The sequence below is a fragment of the Rhinatrema bivittatum genome, chromosome 3 (genome assembly GCF_901001135.1).
Source record: "Rhinatrema bivittatum chromosome 3, aRhiBiv1.1, whole genome shotgun sequence".
NCBI classification, from domain to species: Eukaryota; Metazoa; Chordata; class Amphibia; order Gymnophiona; family Rhinatrematidae; genus Rhinatrema; species Rhinatrema bivittatum.
This window is the reverse complement of record NC_042617.1, coordinates 428,356,835-428,374,501: the sequence shown is the minus strand read 5'-3', so window position 1 is coordinate 428,374,501 and position 17,667 is coordinate 428,356,835. Positions and strand designations below refer to the sequence as shown.

At 41.4% G+C, this 17,667-nt stretch overlaps 1 protein-coding gene across 3 annotated transcripts in view; it reads right to left on the bottom strand.

The window, feature by feature from the left end:
- ERICH1 (glutamate rich 1) overlaps window positions 1-17,667 on the bottom strand; it is a 222,911-nt gene that overhangs the window by 69,881 nt on the left and 135,363 nt on the right. For all 3 annotated transcript variants that reach the window (XM_029595766.1, XM_029595767.1, XM_029595765.1), the window contains exon 4: window positions 1,710-2,054. In XM_029595766.1, coding sequence (XP_029451626.1) covers window positions 1,710-2,054 — 345 coding nt within the window. The remainder of the gene's footprint in view (window positions 1-1,709; window positions 2,055-17,667) is intronic.

The following is a 17,667-nucleotide window of genomic DNA, read 5'->3' as shown; positions in this document are numbered from 1 at the left end:
TACAGCAGAGTACCTCTTATCTGCAATGGTCTGGACTAAAGCAATTCCAGATACTAAAAGTTCCTCTTACAATTCAGATAATGGGAATTTTTTTCAGATCACAGAACATATATATTCAGTGGCTATAAGACGGCACTTGATCTCGATTTATTTGTTTTGATTTAATTAGATTACTTATAATTTAACTTTTTTATTTTTGTGATTTATGTAATTTATTTTATATTTATGTAAGCCATTTTGATTAAATTCTGTTTGTAAAAGCGTTATAGAAACACTTAAATAAATACAATATGAAATTAACCAATTTTTGGAATACGAAATTTCAAATAAAAAGTGCCCTACTATATATAGGTAGTTGGATCACATAAACTGAAAATGTTTAACAGAATAAAAAGAACTGGGAATGTAAAACATGATTTGAGTAATTTTACGCTTGCTAATTATCTTGTACAAGTGATATTTAATTTGTTTATTGTATATTATTGGCTGGGTGAACTGGGATGAGTTCAAGCTGAAGAACCAGGAGGGTCTTGATAACCTGGAGAAGGACTGGGTGAACTGGTGGAATAATTGGTAAAATTGTTACATGTCAATTACACATGCATGTTTTAAAATATATCAATTTACACACGTAAGTCAGACTATTTCAAGCGTAAAATATACATGTGTACACACGTATATATTGTTTAAATAGGTTTCAATGTATTGCACATATTCATGTGTTATGTTGTGGGCTATATTTTTTTTTAATATGTGCATATGTGATGCATGCAAGTTAACACTATTGTAAATCTACATGCAGCCATTTATGCATGTACATGCCGCTGTGTGCAGTTATTTGAAAGTTATCCTCCCTGTGCTTGTAAGGCTCAGGCCCTACAGTGTAAAAACCGCAGAAAGCGGGTGCTGCAAAGTCAGTGCCCACTTTCTTAATGTGCACATGGTGCCCGTAAGGGAGGCGCCATGCTATAAGCAAATTAGGGGGTCGCGCTAGCAAGGAGGCGCTAGGGTTGCTTGCGCGACCTTAGCGCCTCCTTGCTAATGTGACCCTGCGGTTACCGGTGGTCTGCAGGTTATGAACACAGACGCCAATAAACTCAGCGTTGGTTTTCAATGCAGCTGGCCGGTTATGAAAACTGACGCCGATCATATTGGCGTCGGTCTTCAATGTGGTCGGCTGAGGCTTTTTTTTTTTTAAACTTTTAAAGAAGTACAGAAAAGCGTTTTTTTCTGCTTTTCTGTACTTCTTTTCAACGCGCTCAGCTATTAACGCCTGCTCTGAGCGATAAATTTGTGTCTGAGACACACATTTATTTTTTTGCATTGGAGTGAATGAGTAATAGCCTCATTCAAATGCATTTGCATGCGATGAGTGCTATCTCATTCACCCTGCATCGGACGCGCATTAAATAGGCGCTAATCCCCCTCTTGCATTAGGGGGGGTGGATTAGCACCTATTTAACCCGCATCCGACTGCGGGTTATACAGTGCGCTCGGCTGTGTAAGCCTTCACAGTACTATACACAGCTAAAGCACACTGCAATTATAAAAGTGAAAACAGAAAATATGCTATTTTTTTCTGCACACATACATACATACATATTCTAAAAGCAAATGCATTTTGCATATCGAAAAATTAAGTATATTTTGTTCTATTTCTGACTGAACTGTTCTTATTACTGGAATGGATAGAGAGGATTTTAACAAACCGCCAGCAAAATAGATTTCCTGTGTTGCCTGTAAGAAATCCAGGATATCACTTGTCTTCCTAGCCACATCTTCAGCGTCTGCTTCTTCATTTATATTCTCTTCTGGTTGGTACATAAAATCTACACCACTAGCTTTGGTTAGCAGACCTGCAGCTTTCAGCTTCTCTTTCTGCCGTTTCTTTTTCATTTTCCTTTTTTTATTTTTGTTCATTTTTGGAGAGTCCGTGTTATCTTGCAAAAGATGTGTCTGCCTTTTGGATGCCATTTGTGCCCTAGAGTCTGGCAGATTCTTTTGCTGTCTTTTTCTTGCATGTTTTCTTGTAGGATGCTCGTAAGAATCCTCTCCTGCAAATAATAAAATAAAATGTGGACAGAAATGAAGATTTAAATAAAGATGAATTACTGTGGTTTCAGTCTATAAAACTATTGTTATAAGAACAATGTATTGACACAAACATCTTTTGTTAGTCAACATTGTTCATTTTTCTAACATGGATTTAAGCCCTGTGAGTAAAACATCTTAAAGATCAATGGGTCTGATTTATGAAAGGTTATCTTCCATTCTGTGCCCATGATCAAATTGCTTAATTACAGTTCTAGTGAGAGGAACCTGCTGCATTATAAGCACTTTATTCGGCATGAAAATCATGTCTTCTGGTCTTTTTGTTTTGGGTTTTTTTTAACAATTAGTTTAATATGGAATTGACAACTTAAACACTGCCTGCATTGCAAAAAGTAATTTTATGAAAATGATATGCTTATACTGTGCCTGATTTTCCAAAGCATTTACATGCTTAAAACTGGGTTTTACATATGTAAATGCACTTTACCAATGTAAATGGGCGTTTGAAAATTGCTACAACATTTGCCATTGAATTGTCCACAGGTTTTACAGGTAAAAGTGCACTTTATGTGCATAAATGGCTTTTGAAAATTGCTATGATAGTAGGTTATGTTTACACATGTAACTCCTTTGAAAATTATCTGCATTCTGTACAAATATTCCTATTTTATACCAGAGTCAGAACAAACTGTCAGAGTAAAGAAATGCTGTCAATGAATTTCAAATTCAAATTTGGGTAGACAAATGCACTGGGAATAATTTTGCAGACACAAGCAATTTCTTTAAAGTTGAGTTTGTGATCTAAAAAATGACTGCATAATTCACCTATTGCTCATTATTTGTTGCCATTTTTGTATACTGTATTTATGCTCTATTACTCCAAAGTAATTGACAGAGCTGATAATGTCAAACATTATTATATTTCCTTTCAAAAGGAGAAAAATATATAGTTTCTATTCCAAATATCCTTATTTCAAAATCATTTTGCTTCAGTAATACAGAGCACTGGTTAGAGCACAATCCCTGTTCAATTCCACTATCGATCATTCATTTGTGGAAACTTGACAAAGTCACTTAAATGTGAAGTACTGCCCATACAAATTTTACACAGTGCTCCTTACCTCATTAAATAAATACTGTAAATAGCAGTTCTTTTCTGCTGGACAGGTTTTTAATATGTTACTTAATTCTTAAGCCTCAAGATCAGCATGCTTGCAGCTATCTTGCCTAGTAGCTACTGCTACTAGAATTTACCCCAAGATATACATTTCTGTGATGACAGAGAGCTTTGAAGCCTGAGAAATGCTGGTGTATTAGAAAATACTGCTGACACAAGCAAGTGCTTCCTATTACCAAGTCTCTGGCTTTCCAACCTCTATCTTTGGCTTCCACTGAGGGCCTCCACCCATCCCATATATCTCTTGCCATGCTACTACTCCTCTAGCTCCATCCGCCTTCCAACCCCTTTACATCTCTAGCTGTTACTGCTCTGTCCACTCTGCCTCCAAACTGATATTACTGTGGCTCCTGTAGCTTTAGCCACTCCTCTGGCCTCTCTGAAAGCACAACTTGTGTGTCTTCCAGTCCATTTCACATCCAGCCACTACTCCTCTGGTCTCCCTACCACCTCATGTGACTACAGCTATTACTCCTTGGCCCCTACACTGTCATTGACACTCTCTGCCCTCTTCCCCTCCCCACCCACCCCAAAGGAAGTTCCCCGAAGGAGCCAAAGCAATACACACAAGTGTATGATGTCCTCAGCACTTTTACATAACAAACCCTGTGACAGAACTATAAATATTAAGTTGGTGATTCATAAGGAAAAAGAAAGTGACTCCACAAGCACTTCTGCTGACCAGATACTAGCAAACCAAAATCACAAAAAAGAGCATGTGTTGACCAACAATGAACCTAAATCTTGAAAAAAAATGCTAGATGGTTCCTTTTTTTAACCTTCTTGTGCTCAAACTGAAAAAGCAGGTTTGTCAAAAGTTTGCACCTCAATAAATCCATTGCACTATAAAGGTGCCAGAAAAACTATAAACATCAAAGACAAGTACACTGTAGTCCCACAATCAATAATTCTAATTAGGTGCTACTACCCAAGAAAGAGATCTAGGCGTCATAATGGATAACACATTGAAATAGTCTGTTCAGTGTGCTGCGGCAGTCAAAAAAGCAAACAGTGTTGAGAATTATTAGAAATGGAATGGTGAATAAAACGGAAAATGTCATAATGCCTCTGTATCGCTCCATGGTGAGACCGTACCTCGAATACTGTGTACAATTCTGGTCGCCGCATCTCAAAAAAGATATAATTGCGATGGAGAAGGTACAGAGAAGGGCGACCAAAATGATAAAGGGAATGGAACAGCCCCCTATGAGGAAAGACTAAAGAGGTTAGGACTTTTCAGCTTGGAAAAGAGACAGCTGAGGGGGGATATGATAGAGGTGTTTAAAATCATGAGAGGTCTAGAACAGGTAGATGTGAATCGGTTATTTATGCTTTCGGATAATAGAAAGACTAGGGGGCAGTCCATGAAATTAGCATGTGGCACAGTTAAAATTAATCGAAGAAAGTTCTTTTTCATTCAACGCACAATTAAACTCTGGAATTTGTTGTCAGAGAATGTGGTTAGTGCAGTTAGTATAGCTATGTTTAAAAAAGGATTTGATAAGTTTTTGGAGGAGAAGTCTATTACCTGCTATTAATTAAGTTGACTTAGAAATTAGCCACTGCTATTACTAGCAATGGTAACATGGAATAGACTTAGTTTTTGGGTACTTACTAGGTTCTTATGGCCTGGATTGGCCACTGTTGGAAACAGGATGCTGGGCTTGATGGACCCTTGGTCTGACCCAGTATGGCATGTTCTTATGTCACTGCCCCATTCATGTGAAATAGACTGTACTGTGTACATATATTTTGTGCATAAAATTATCACTTCATGCAATCATGGAAAAATTCTTCACTTCACAAAATCACTTATCTTGTAACTGTTCTGTAGTAATGCATGTCTTGGTGATAGAAGCTTTCTACTACGAAGCAACCCTGCCCTCTTTTCACGGGACCGTGTTTCGGATTAACGATTCTTTTTCAAGGGCTTAAATCACTGCAATTGGAAAAGGTTCACTGTATCAAGCTCTTAATCAAAGTTTCATTAATTTCAAGATAAAGGTGTTGTTATAAAAATTCAACTTTCAACAAAACATCCCAGCACTTACTACTTCGATAATCACTATTCAAATATGGCGTGATGGTGTTCTATTCCCAGTATCAGCAGAAAGGCAACATTCAACAAACAGTCGATGTGATCGAGGACTCCTTAGTATTGAAGAAAGAACTGAATTCATTCATTGAATGATGCACCGACATGATAGAGAACTGTTTAAAAATAGTATGCGACTGATGCAGAGTTAATCTCATTTTTATTGCCCACATCCCTCCTCTGTAACACTACTGCATGGTTAAATCAAAGAGTACCACTCTACCGCTGCATTAAGACCTCTAGGATGTGAGGCATTTAGCCGAAAAATCCACTGTTGTTCCTTCAAATTCAAGGCTACCTTCGGGTCTCCTCCTCTCGGGCTAGACAGCACCACTTCTATTACCCACCATTTTAATTCAGCAAATGTATGCTGCAATTGGGCACAATGTGCTACAATTGGGGCTTGTATTTTTACTGTCCTCAAGCAACTTCAATGTTCTATGAGCCAGGTTTTTATGGTGCATTTTGTACGTCCTACGTAGTATAAATTACATGGACAGACGAATAAACAAACATTAGTGTTGGAACAATCCGAATAATAGCGTGCTTGATGGATTCTTCCTGTCTGACCAGACCAGCAGGGACCTGTAATAGCCTGTTTGCAGAGATCACATTCCTGACATGACCAAAGGCCTATTTGGGCACGATCTTCTGGTGTTGGAATAGGAGATAAAAAGGAATGAACCACATAATCTCTGATGTTCATCCCACGACTGTATGCTATTACTGGTCTTTCTTTGAAGATCTGATGCATCTTGAGAATTGACTAATGCTGTAGGATAACTGCAGCAATAGCAGACGCTTTTGCAGAATACATCAAAGTACATACTAATGGGATCAAAGCCTGTGGCTCTTTTTCCAGTAATAGCCATTGTCTTTCAGCATTCACTGCCCTCTTGTAGGCTTTATTGATGGTGGACATTGGATAACCTCGTTCTAATAGTCTGTGAAATAATACATCAGACTGAGAAATGAATTCTGCTTTTTCACTGCACAGTTGACATAAACGTAGAAATTGTCCTACTGGTAGGTTCTTGCGTAGATGTAACGGATGGAAACTAGTGAAATGCAGCAAAGTGTTTCTCTCTGTGGGTTTTCTATAGATGGTAGTGGCTAGGAAATCTTCATTCTTTTCAATGAGAATATCAAGGAAATTGATGACAATAGAATGATAACTCATAGTGAATTGAAGATGAGGATCTAGAGAATTAATCCAAAGATGAAATTGCTGTAAATTATCCGCATCTGAATGCCACAGGAAAAAAAATCATCTATATATCTGGTCCAAAAGGAAACATGTTGAAACATGCTGGAATTTGGGCAGGTTTGCTTCATAGTAGAAGGCTTCTATCACCAAGACATGCATGACTACAGAACAGTTACAAGACAAGTGATTTTGCGAAGTGAAGAATTTTTCCATGATTGCATGAAGTGATAATTTTACGCACAAAATATATGTACACAGTACAGTCTATTTCACATGAATGGGGCAGTGGCTTAATTTCAAAAATGTTTAAAAAATGAACATTCAGTGACCAATGATTAAATATAAGGCTGAGTTCTAAAGTTATACTTGAAAACTATACGATGAAGCCTATTATGAAGGTCATTCAGAGCTATCATAGGTTCGTTGACATATGAATACAAGAACTCTGGACCTTTTGGTACCCTCAACATATCAGCTCATATCCAAAGCATCATCCGATGTCACTTGATCTATTCCACACCAAAAGTGTCCTGACAAGGTCCCTTGTTTCACCCAATCTGAGTTTCTTCAAGTGAGGACATTTCCATCCGATCACTCTAAATAAAACAATATACCATAATTAACTCCTACCAAAAAGCTTTCATACGTCCCACTCTATATACACAAAAGTAAATATTCATCACAAATTCATACCAGTGTTGTCCCAAATGAAAGCTAAAATTACAAGCACATGCCACTAAACCTGGTGTCGATATTCTTAACCTAATAACTTTTTTTCAACAATTTCAATCCACTGCCACTTCACAATGTCATGCTCTATATAGTTATTCGACTCAGCAACTCATGTGCACCTGTAAATAAACAAACAGAGAAATCTCACCATAATGTACAAAAACTCATAAATAAATGTCATAAACCACTTTCTCTCTCCCAGGTCATCAAAATGTCCCAACAACCTGTTACATGCTGTCCCCCAACACCGAAACCATCTATACACAATCTTGAACATCAACGGTTAACCAAGCCATCATTTATCGCCAGATTAAATACCAACCCTATCCAATCCAAGAACATATCCCACCCACTCTAATAAACCTAACCAATCCCTGAATTTAATACGTATCCCATCCAATCAATGAATTGCCCTACCCCTACTGAAAAAGAGCCCCCCCCAATCCCGTATCGGATAATACTTCAACCAACTCAAAAAGATTCTCATAAGAATGCCCCCCTCTCAACTTCCTTATTAAGTCCATAAGGAATCAAAGTATTCCACATATAAATACATTTCTGTCCATTCTGCCACAAACAACGAAGTTCCTTCCACTATCACTAGAAACCTGTTGAATAACGAAAAATTTGACTGACCACAAGACCTCCAATGATCTACAAGGGGCGCCCTTCCCTTCCCAGCCATAAACAACTCTTATGTTCGGTGATTCTCAATCTTATCTCGCGTCTCATGAGTCCAATATAAATTAAATCGCATGGATACACTATGGCATAAAGCACTCCTGCACATAGACAAGTATACCAGCCTGATAAAGTAAAAGGATGTTTTAACTAAGGATGACTAAAATGTACGTATACAAAGTACGTTTTTGCACACTGAACATCCCTTACATGTGAATTGACACTTTTCATTACCAAGCTGTTCTACCCGGGGTTGTAACTGGGATAAGAGACTTCTCAAATTCTTCCCTTTCTTTTTAGCAAAAATTGGATTTTCACTAAACCCTGGAATTGAAGCCAAACCTGGCCAATATTTAAAAATTATTTATTTAATCTCCAACGTCCTAGTCAAATAAGAAATACACCACCTTGTACGTGTAATTTTTGAAGAATCAGTAGGAAGCAACAAATTAGATCTATTGGCATAATACCGTTTTATACGCTTGTTTCACACATTTCCTAGACTAACCATGAGCAATAAATATCTGTATTAAATCAGCTGCCTTAATCTTATATTCCCCACCAGATATGCTTTTCTGTTTAAGTCTAAGAAACTGGCCACATGTGATATTTTCCTTTAATTTCTATCAGTGGGTTTTCAATATGCAGAAATATATATCCTACCACCAGCTTTATACACCATAATATCCAAAAACGGCAATTGACTATCACTATACTGAATAATAAATTCTTAATTGGAGTCAATAGTATTAATATATTGTTTAAATTCCATTAACTTCATATGGTTGCCAAACCACAGCCAAAAAAGGTCATCAATATATTGTTTTGAAAAGATGACACGTTGAAAACATTTTGATGGATAAATATGTTCATTTTCAAAAACACCAAAGTGCTCTCACCCAAAAAATGTTTTTATTTATTTTATTTATTTATTTTGGACTTTTATATACCAACATTCATGTGAAAATTACATATCATATTGGTTTACAGAGAAAAACACAAAATTTGCAAGGAGTATTACATAGAACAGGGTATCATGGAACTGGGAGCAAGGGATGAAAAACAGGGTAACTATTAACAACTGAAAAAGAGTGAGCCACGTGATGATTGGGATGACTCAAACAATGGTAGAAAAAGCCTATAAGAAGATCAGATAGTATGTACATTTCTAGATACCTATTGTAAGTAACTACACTGGATTAAAAAATAATATACGAGTATTCCAAAAAAATGAAGGAAAAGACCTCAGAATAATAGCAAGCACAATCCACTTTGAAAGCTTGCTCTATTTCAATCACTGGCCAAAAAACCTCCAAAACACCTTTTATTCACAAATCACTTTATATATATATTTTTAAAAAGTTCTCTAGTGAACTATGAGCAGTGCGTATAGTAATCATTTAAGCTTGAAGAAAATACATGATGTTCCATAAACTAGGTAATGAAAGGAAATGCAGTCTGACTTCAGGTTTAAATCAAATGAATCTCAAATTGAAATGTCACTTAGCTGAGTAGATATCCACATCAATGATCGATATCCATCTCAGTTCCTCTAAATGAAATGCCAACGTTGGCCAGAGTTTCGCTGACAAGGCTTCACCAGGGCATCATACTTTCAAAAATAAGTAAAAACGTCATTATTGTAAGACACATCCAGTGGTTCCTTTCTTCACCGGAGCTCAATTCTCTCATAGCTTGGTTGAGGCCATAAAAAGTGATTTGTGAATAAAAGGTGGTTGGAGGTTTTTTGACCAGTGATTGAAATAGAGCAAGCTTTCAAAGTGGATTGTGCTTACTATTATTCTGAGGTCTTTTTCTCCATTTTTTTGAATACTCATATGTTATTTTTTAATCCAGTGATGAACTTACAATAGGTATTAATTTAATTCATTGATGAACTTACAATAGGTATTAAATAAAAAAAATTATTTGGGTGAAAGCACTTCGGTTTTTATGTGATATTTTGATTACTATCATTTGCTTTATGTGTGGACCATTTTCAAATGCCACCACATATAAACATGCTGTGGATGGAGCCAAAGAAGACCCCATAGGGATCCCTTTAGTTGGTTTATAAAACCTCTCCTGAAATATAAAGTAAAATCGTTTAATAACCACTTCTGCAATCTGCAAAATCAACATCTCTCTCTGCCTTGACACCTCTAAAGTTCATAAAGCTTGCTGAATAACATCCAGTGTCTGTGTTGGGGAATATTCGTATACAAAGAAGTTATGGGGCACATTTTAAAACCCCTGTTACCCAGTTAATATTGCCCTGTTTGTAAATTGTGGTAAAAATATTCTCCCTTAATTTCTATTTTCCACGCAGCTCTCTCAAGTTTGATTTGTATAGAGATTGGTATAGGTCAAGAACTATAATGTTAGGTTAATTTAACACTGTTAATAAGTGATTATTTGCTTTGTCCGACCAAAAATGTTTGCAAAATTGATTTGTGTTTAATATTGAAGTTATATTTATGTTAACTTTCAAATTGATAAATAAAGAATTAAAAAAAAAACAAAAAAACAAAACAAAACCCTGTGTGCGGGCGTGCTATTTTGCATAGGCCACCGACGTGCACAGAGTCCCGGGACGCGCGTAAGTCCCGGGGCTTCCTGTTGGGGGCGTGGCGGGATGACGCGGTGTTTAGGGGGCGGGGCGTTTCGGGGGCGGCGATGTGGGCGTGGTTTCGGCCCGGGGGCTTGGCCGCGGCCTCCGGAACAGCCCCCGGGACCGGACCACGGAGCGGGGCAGCCGGCCGACAAAGGTAAGGGGGGGGTTTAGATAGGGTCAGGGGGGTGGGTTAGTTAGGGGAAGGGAGGGGAAGGTGGGGGGGAGGGCGAAGGAAAGTTCCCTCCGAGGCAGTTCCGAAATCGGAGCGGCCTTGGAGGGAACAGGCAGCGCGCGTATCTTATAAAATCCAGCGTACTTTTGTTCGCGTCTGCTGCGCGAAAAGTACGCGCTTGCGCAAGTATTTAAAATCTGCCCCTATATGAGCAGATACCAGTATCCAAACTAGGTCAATATATGTTATGGGCTCTAATTCATTGATGAAATGAATGGAGTCCCGCACATTTGATTTAACATTTTTCACCAATTAATAGTAGATGCTTTTTCAAAACCAGCTTCTATATATCTTAGTGGATAAGATTTTTCTAAAAACCTATTTTTCATTTCTTCAGAGCGTGATCAAAACAATGCTTCATTACCACATAACCTCTTCAACCTAAGAAACTGGGAATACGGTAAATTTCTTTGAAGTGACTTATTATGACAGCTGGCGTAATGCAACAATTTGTTAGTATCAGTTGGTTTTCTGCATATATCAGTTTCAAAAACACCATTTTTAAAAATGACTAAAATATCTAATAACGGAATACTAAAACAATTAAAATTCATAGTAAACTTCAAATTGCTGTCCAACATATTTATCCATTTATAAAAATCCTGGAGGGCATCTAGATGTCCCTTTCAAATAATAAAAATGTCGTCTTTGTACCATTTTCAAATTAAAATGTTCTCCTTATACTGATGTTTTGACAAATATAAATACTCAGGTTTCGTGAGGACTAACATCCTGCTGTCCTATGAGAACACCTGTTACATCAGGTAAGCAACATTTGCTTTCTCACAGGACAAGCAGGATGGTTGTCCTCACAAATGGGTGAGTACCAAGCTGAGGATGTCCGAACATGCACCAAAAGTACCCAACGGCGTGCAACAGGCACAACAACTGGGGTGGAATTTGGTAGAGGACATCCGCACCCCACCGGGTAGGCGGAAGGGTGTTGGTACGTCATGCTGGAAAAAGGTTACGCAAGACAGATTGGCCGAAGATGGAATCCTGTCTTCCAGCTTTGTCCAAACAGTAGTAGGCTGCAAATGTATGGAGAGAACTCCAGATAGCAGCCCTGCAGATGTCAGGAAGCGGCACCGATTGAAGGTGTGCTACTGAAGTCGCCATGGCCCTCACAGAGTGTGCCTTAACACGGTCTTGAAAAGGAATGCCAGCTTGCTGATAGCAGAAAGAGATGCAGTCCGCCAACCAGGAGGAAAGAGCCTGCTTACCCACAGGTTGCCCTAACTTGTTAGGATGGAAAGAGACGAATAATTGAGTGCTTTTCCTATGGGCAACTGTACGATCTAGATAGAAAGCTAGAGCACGTTTACAGTCGAGGGTATGCAGAGTCTGTTCCCCGGAGTTGGAGTGGGGCCTGGGAAAGAAAATAGGTAGTATGATGGATTGATTAATATGAAACTCCGAAACTACCTTAGGTAAGAATTTAGGGTGAGTGCGGAGTACTGCCCGGTCCTGCAGGAGTTTAGTGTAAGGCGGATAGGTAACTAGGGCCTGTAATTCACTAACCCTGCGAGCTGAAGTGATAGCCAGAAGAAATATCACTTTCTATGTGAGATATTTAAGGTCACAGGAGTGAAGAGGTTCGAAGAGTGGTTTCATAAGGCGACCAAGAACCAGATTAAGGTCCCAAGATGGGGCCGGAGGACGTAAAGGTGGCTTCAAATAAAGCAAGCCTTTAAGAAAGCGTGTTACAAGGGGTTGTACTGAAATAGGGACACCCCCAATACCTTTATGGAAGGCGGCTACCGCACTGACATGCATTCTAATGGAAGAGGTCTTTAGACCTGATTCCGACAGATGCCAAAGATAGTCCAAAAATTTAGGAATTGGACAGGAAAGGGGATCAAGGGACTGCGAAGTGCACCATGAGGTATACCTTTTCCATTTATAGGAGTAAGATTTTCTTGTGGAAGGCTTTCGTGAAGCGATGAGGACACGAGAAACTGAATCCGATAGGTTAAGTGGTTGAAGGACTAACCTTTCAACATCCATGCCGTCAGGGACAATGCTTAGAGATTGGGATGGAGGAGGCATCCGTCGTTTTGAGTGATCAGATGCGGGTCCGTTCCCAGGGGAATGTGTCTGCGGATGGAGAGATCCTGGAGTATGGGAAACCACACTTGGCGTGGCCAGTGCGGTGCTATCAGGATCATGGTTCCCTTGTCCTGACGTAGCTTCACAAAAGTCTTCGACAGAAGAGGAAGTGGAGGGAATGCATAAAGCAGACCGGTTGTCCACGGGAGGGAGAATGCATTTCTGGGCCGAGAGTGCTGAGACCGAATGAGAGAGCAGTAATTGGCCACTTTGTGGTTCTGAGGGGACGCAAAGAGGTCTATGTGGGGTAAACCCCATTTCTGGAAAAGAGAGGTCGCTACCAAGGGATTGAGTGACCACTCGTGTGGTTGGAAGACACGGCTCAGCCGGTCTGCCAAGACATTTTCTACTCCCGGCAAGTAGGTGGCCCTGAGGTACATGGAACGGGAGAGGGCTTCTGCCCAAATCTGCGCAGTTTCCTGACAGAGAAGGAAGGAGCCTGTGCCTCCCTGCTTGTTGATGTACCCATTGGCCACCTGGTTGTCCACCTGGTTGTCCGTCTGGATCAAGATTATATGATTTGATAGGCAATCTTGAAAAGCCCTGAGAGCATATCGGATTGCTCGAAGCTCCAGGAAATTTATCTGGTGTTTGGCTTCCTCTAGAGACCAGAATCCTTGAGTTTGTAGACCGTTTACATGGGCTCCCCAGCCGAGGTTGGAAGCGTCGGTAATGAGAATTATTTGAGGGTCTGGTGGGTGAAAGGGCAAGCCCTGTAGGAGGTTGGACTGATTTTTCCACCAGGCAAGAGACAGACGGAGTGCATCGATGATGCGAACAATGGTTGACAGAGGCTGAATGGCTTGGATCCATTGTGATTTCAGAGTCCATTGCATGACTCTCATGGCCAAACGGGCCATTGGAGTCACATAAACTGAGGAGGCCATGTGTCCCAGCAGAATGAGAAATTGGCGAGCTGTTGCTGTGGGTTGAGACTGCAACTGGCAAGCTAGGGACATAAGGGTTTGAACACATTGATGAGGAAGGAAGGCTTTTGCCTGTAAAGTGTCCAAGTCTGCTCCAATGAAGGATACGGTTTGAGATGGGAGAAGTAGGATTTCTCGTAGTTGACAAGAAATCCTAGAGAAATTAGAGTTTGGATTGTCAGGGTCAGAGAAGACCAAGCAGTTTGCTGGGTTGTGGCCCTGATCAACCAGTCGTCCAAGTAGAGGTAGACATGGATGCCTGCCTTCCTGAGGAACGCTGCAACCACTACGAGACATTTGGTGAAGACTCGTGGTGCGGATGATGCTAGACCAATTGGGAGCACTCGGTATTGATAGTGGTTTTGGCCTACTAGAAATCGGAGGAATTTGCGATGAGACTGAGTTATCGCAATGTGGGTATAAGCGTCCTTGAGGTCTAGAGAGCAGAGCCAGTCCTCTCTTTGCAGTAGAGGGAGAAGCGAGCCCAGGGTTACCATCTTGAACTTTTCTCTGTGAAGGTACTTGTTGAGAGCCTGTAGGTCCAGGATTGGTCGAAGTCCTCCTGACTTTTTTGGGATCAGAAAGTACCTGGAGTAGAACCCTAGTCCGTGTTGTGAGAGAGGAACTGGTTCTATAGCGTTGGATTGGAGGAGAAGGGAAACTTCCTGCTCTAGAAGAACAGAGTGGTCGGTAAGTCTCCACGCTTGTAGAGGTGGAGAGTCCGAAGGAAGAGTTAGAAAGTTTAGATGGTAACCTTGTGCAATTATCGCTAGCACCCATTGATCTGTGGTGATGCGATGTCATTTTTCTGTAAAGTGGCTTAGTCGACCTCCTACTGGTATGTTTGGTAGAGGGACTAGGCATCTGCTCTCTAAGTGAAAGTCAAAACCCCGACGTAGGGCCTGGTTGTGGAGCTGTTGTGGGCTTTTGCTTTCTAGGTTGGCGAGGCGGAGGCTTTTGATATGGCCTCGTTGATCTAGACTTGTTGTGTGGGGGATAATACTTCCGCGGACGGAAGAATGACTTTTTGAGCTCCCTCTTAAAAGGTTGTTTAGAAGGGAGGTCAGAAGGAATGGATGAAAGCTGCTTAAGGGTCTCATGATGATCCTTTAATTCAGCAACTATTTGGTGAATTTGCTCACCAAACAAATTATCCCCTAAACAGGGCAGGTCAGAGAGCCTGTCCTGAACCTCCGGGCGAAGGTCAGAAGACTTAAGCCAGCGTCTTGCTGAGATGGCTGTAGCAGATAGTCTAGTGGAAGCATCGAAGATGTCGTAAGATGTTCTTATCTCATGCTTTCCAGCTTCAAATCCTTTAAGTATGAGGGTTTGAAGGTGCTGTTGGAATTGTTCTGGTAAGGTATCTGAAAATTCTTGTATCTGCTTAAAAATGACCCTGTTGTATTGGGTCATATACAGCTGATAAGAAGCTATCCTGGAAATGAGCATGGCTCCTTGGTATACTTTTCTGCCTATACTATCTAGGAACTTACTCTCCTTGGTAGGAGGTATGGATGAGTATGGCTTCATTCTTTTAGCTTTCTTTTGAGCGGACTCTACCACCACTGAGTGGTGGTCTAGCTGTGGTTTTTGAAAGCCAGGTGCTGACTGTACAAGGTAAGTAGAGTCAGCCTTTTTATTTACTGGAGCAACAGATCCAGGAGTTTCCCAATTCTTTTTAAGAAGGTCTAGAAAAACCTGATGAATTGGTATGGAAGTGATGACTTTTGGGGCATCCAAAAATTGGAGTACTTCCATCATTTGGTGCCTGTCATCTTGCTCCGATTGAAGCTGAAAAGGAACCAATTCCGACATTTCCTTCACAAAATTTGTGAAAGAGGTCCTCAGGGGGAGAACGCTTTCTGCTTTCAGCAGGAGAGGGTGGTGAAGGTTAATCATCGGTGTCTGTGGAAGTATCATCACCCCAGGTGTCATAAGGGTCAGGATGTTGACCTGTAGGACCACGAGGGGGTTAGATACCTGAAGGTCCCGGCTGAGGCTCTGAAAATCCCGAAGGAATCACTGGAGGCATCGAGAATACCTTTGGAGGCATCGGTGCGGGCATCGAAGGCATCGATGGAGCCGATGTGCGTATCGCCCTGGAGGAATGTATCGGTGGCGATGGACGACACGGCATCGATGGGGCTACTCCCGAAGGAGGAATTCGATACGGTGTTTCTGCACCCGATGAAATTAGCATCGGGGAGCGCACCGGTGCTGTCGGTGACCCAGGTATCACCGGTGGAAGGGCGGTCATTAGCGCTTCCATCTGGGCGAGCAGCGGTGCCAGCGCTGCTGGAATCGGGTCGGTGACTGGTTTCACTCTCGGTGGTGGAGTCGGAGCCAAAGGAATCTGGAACCGTTGCATCGCTTTATTGATGGCCTCCTGGACCAGCCGGTCCAGTTCTTCCCGGAGACCTGGGGTAACAATACCCGGCTCCGCGGAAGAGGGAGGCTGAGGCTGAGCCGGAGGGACCACCGTCGCCGGTGGAATCGCGGCTCCCAAACCCCGATGGGGAGAGGGTTGCCTCAGTGTCTCAAAAACAGAGGTGGACGGTGCCACTTCTGATCGAGACTTCTTCGGTGGCGGCTCGGACGGTACCGAGGTCGATGACTTCGATTCCTCGATGGTCCGAGACTTGCGATGTCGATGACGATGCTTTTCCCTCCGATCCCCACGATCCTCGGGGGAAGGGATGGGAGTCGATGGCCGTGGAGACGTCGATGGCAGCCGGTCACCGGGAGGTTGCCGACGATGGAAGGACTTCGACGGTGCCGGTTCCGAGGACGTCAATGCGATGGACGGCGTCAGAGTGTGAGCATGGAACAGGAGTCCCATCTTCTCCATTCTGGCTTTGCGACCTTTTGGTGTCATAAGGGCACATTTGGTGCAAGTCAGGACATCATGCTCACTCCCTAAACATAATACACAGACTCTGTGTGTGGGTCTGTGATAGACATGGTGCACGTACAGTCTGGGCACCGACGGAACCCCGACGCCATGGCCATTAATCAAAAAATTTAGCCACGGGACAGTTGACGGCCAGCAGGCCGCAAAGGCCAAACTAGACGATAATCGGCGAAAACGGGCAAAAAACTTACCGAAACACCGCGGACTAAATTTAGATAGAAGAGGGACCCCTGTGGGGCTAATTTTACTTCAAAGAAGTTTAAGAAGAATTTCCTGTCAGGAATGTGGTAAGAGCTCCTTAACCGCGTGGCTACTGCTGCGCAGAAAAAAGAAGACTGAATCGGCGCCTCAATTCATGCTGGCTGCAGGGTTAGTGCCGTGCTGGGCATGCCCAGTAGGGGCCAGTCAAAGTTCCAGAAACTTTGACAGAAGTTTTCCGTGGTTGGGCTCCATCCTCAATGTCACCCATTTGTGAGGACAACCATCCTGCTTGTCCTGTGAGAACAATTGTTACCATGCTTTAAAGGAAAAAATGTTATGATAGCAAACAAAGGAGAAAAAAACATCAAAGAATTGGTCTCCCCATTTGCCTTACCCATTAACAAACCCATGGACAAGAGACCCCCAGGACATTGCCCTTGTGGGAATTGTTCCGTCTGCCCCATGAATATGAAGGTTTCTAGCCTACAGATCCCAGGAATGAATAGAGAATTTAAGTTAAAATCATTTACGAATTGTAAAACAAAAGGGGTAGTGTATTTGGCACTCTGCACTTGTAACAAAGCCTATGTGGGTAAAACGATTAGACAATTTAACAAACGTATTATTGAACACAAGAGTAGCATTAAAAGGAGAATTGAGTCAAAACCGCTCGTCCAACATACAATACAAATGAATCATAATTTTAATGATTTGAAATTTTGTGTGATTC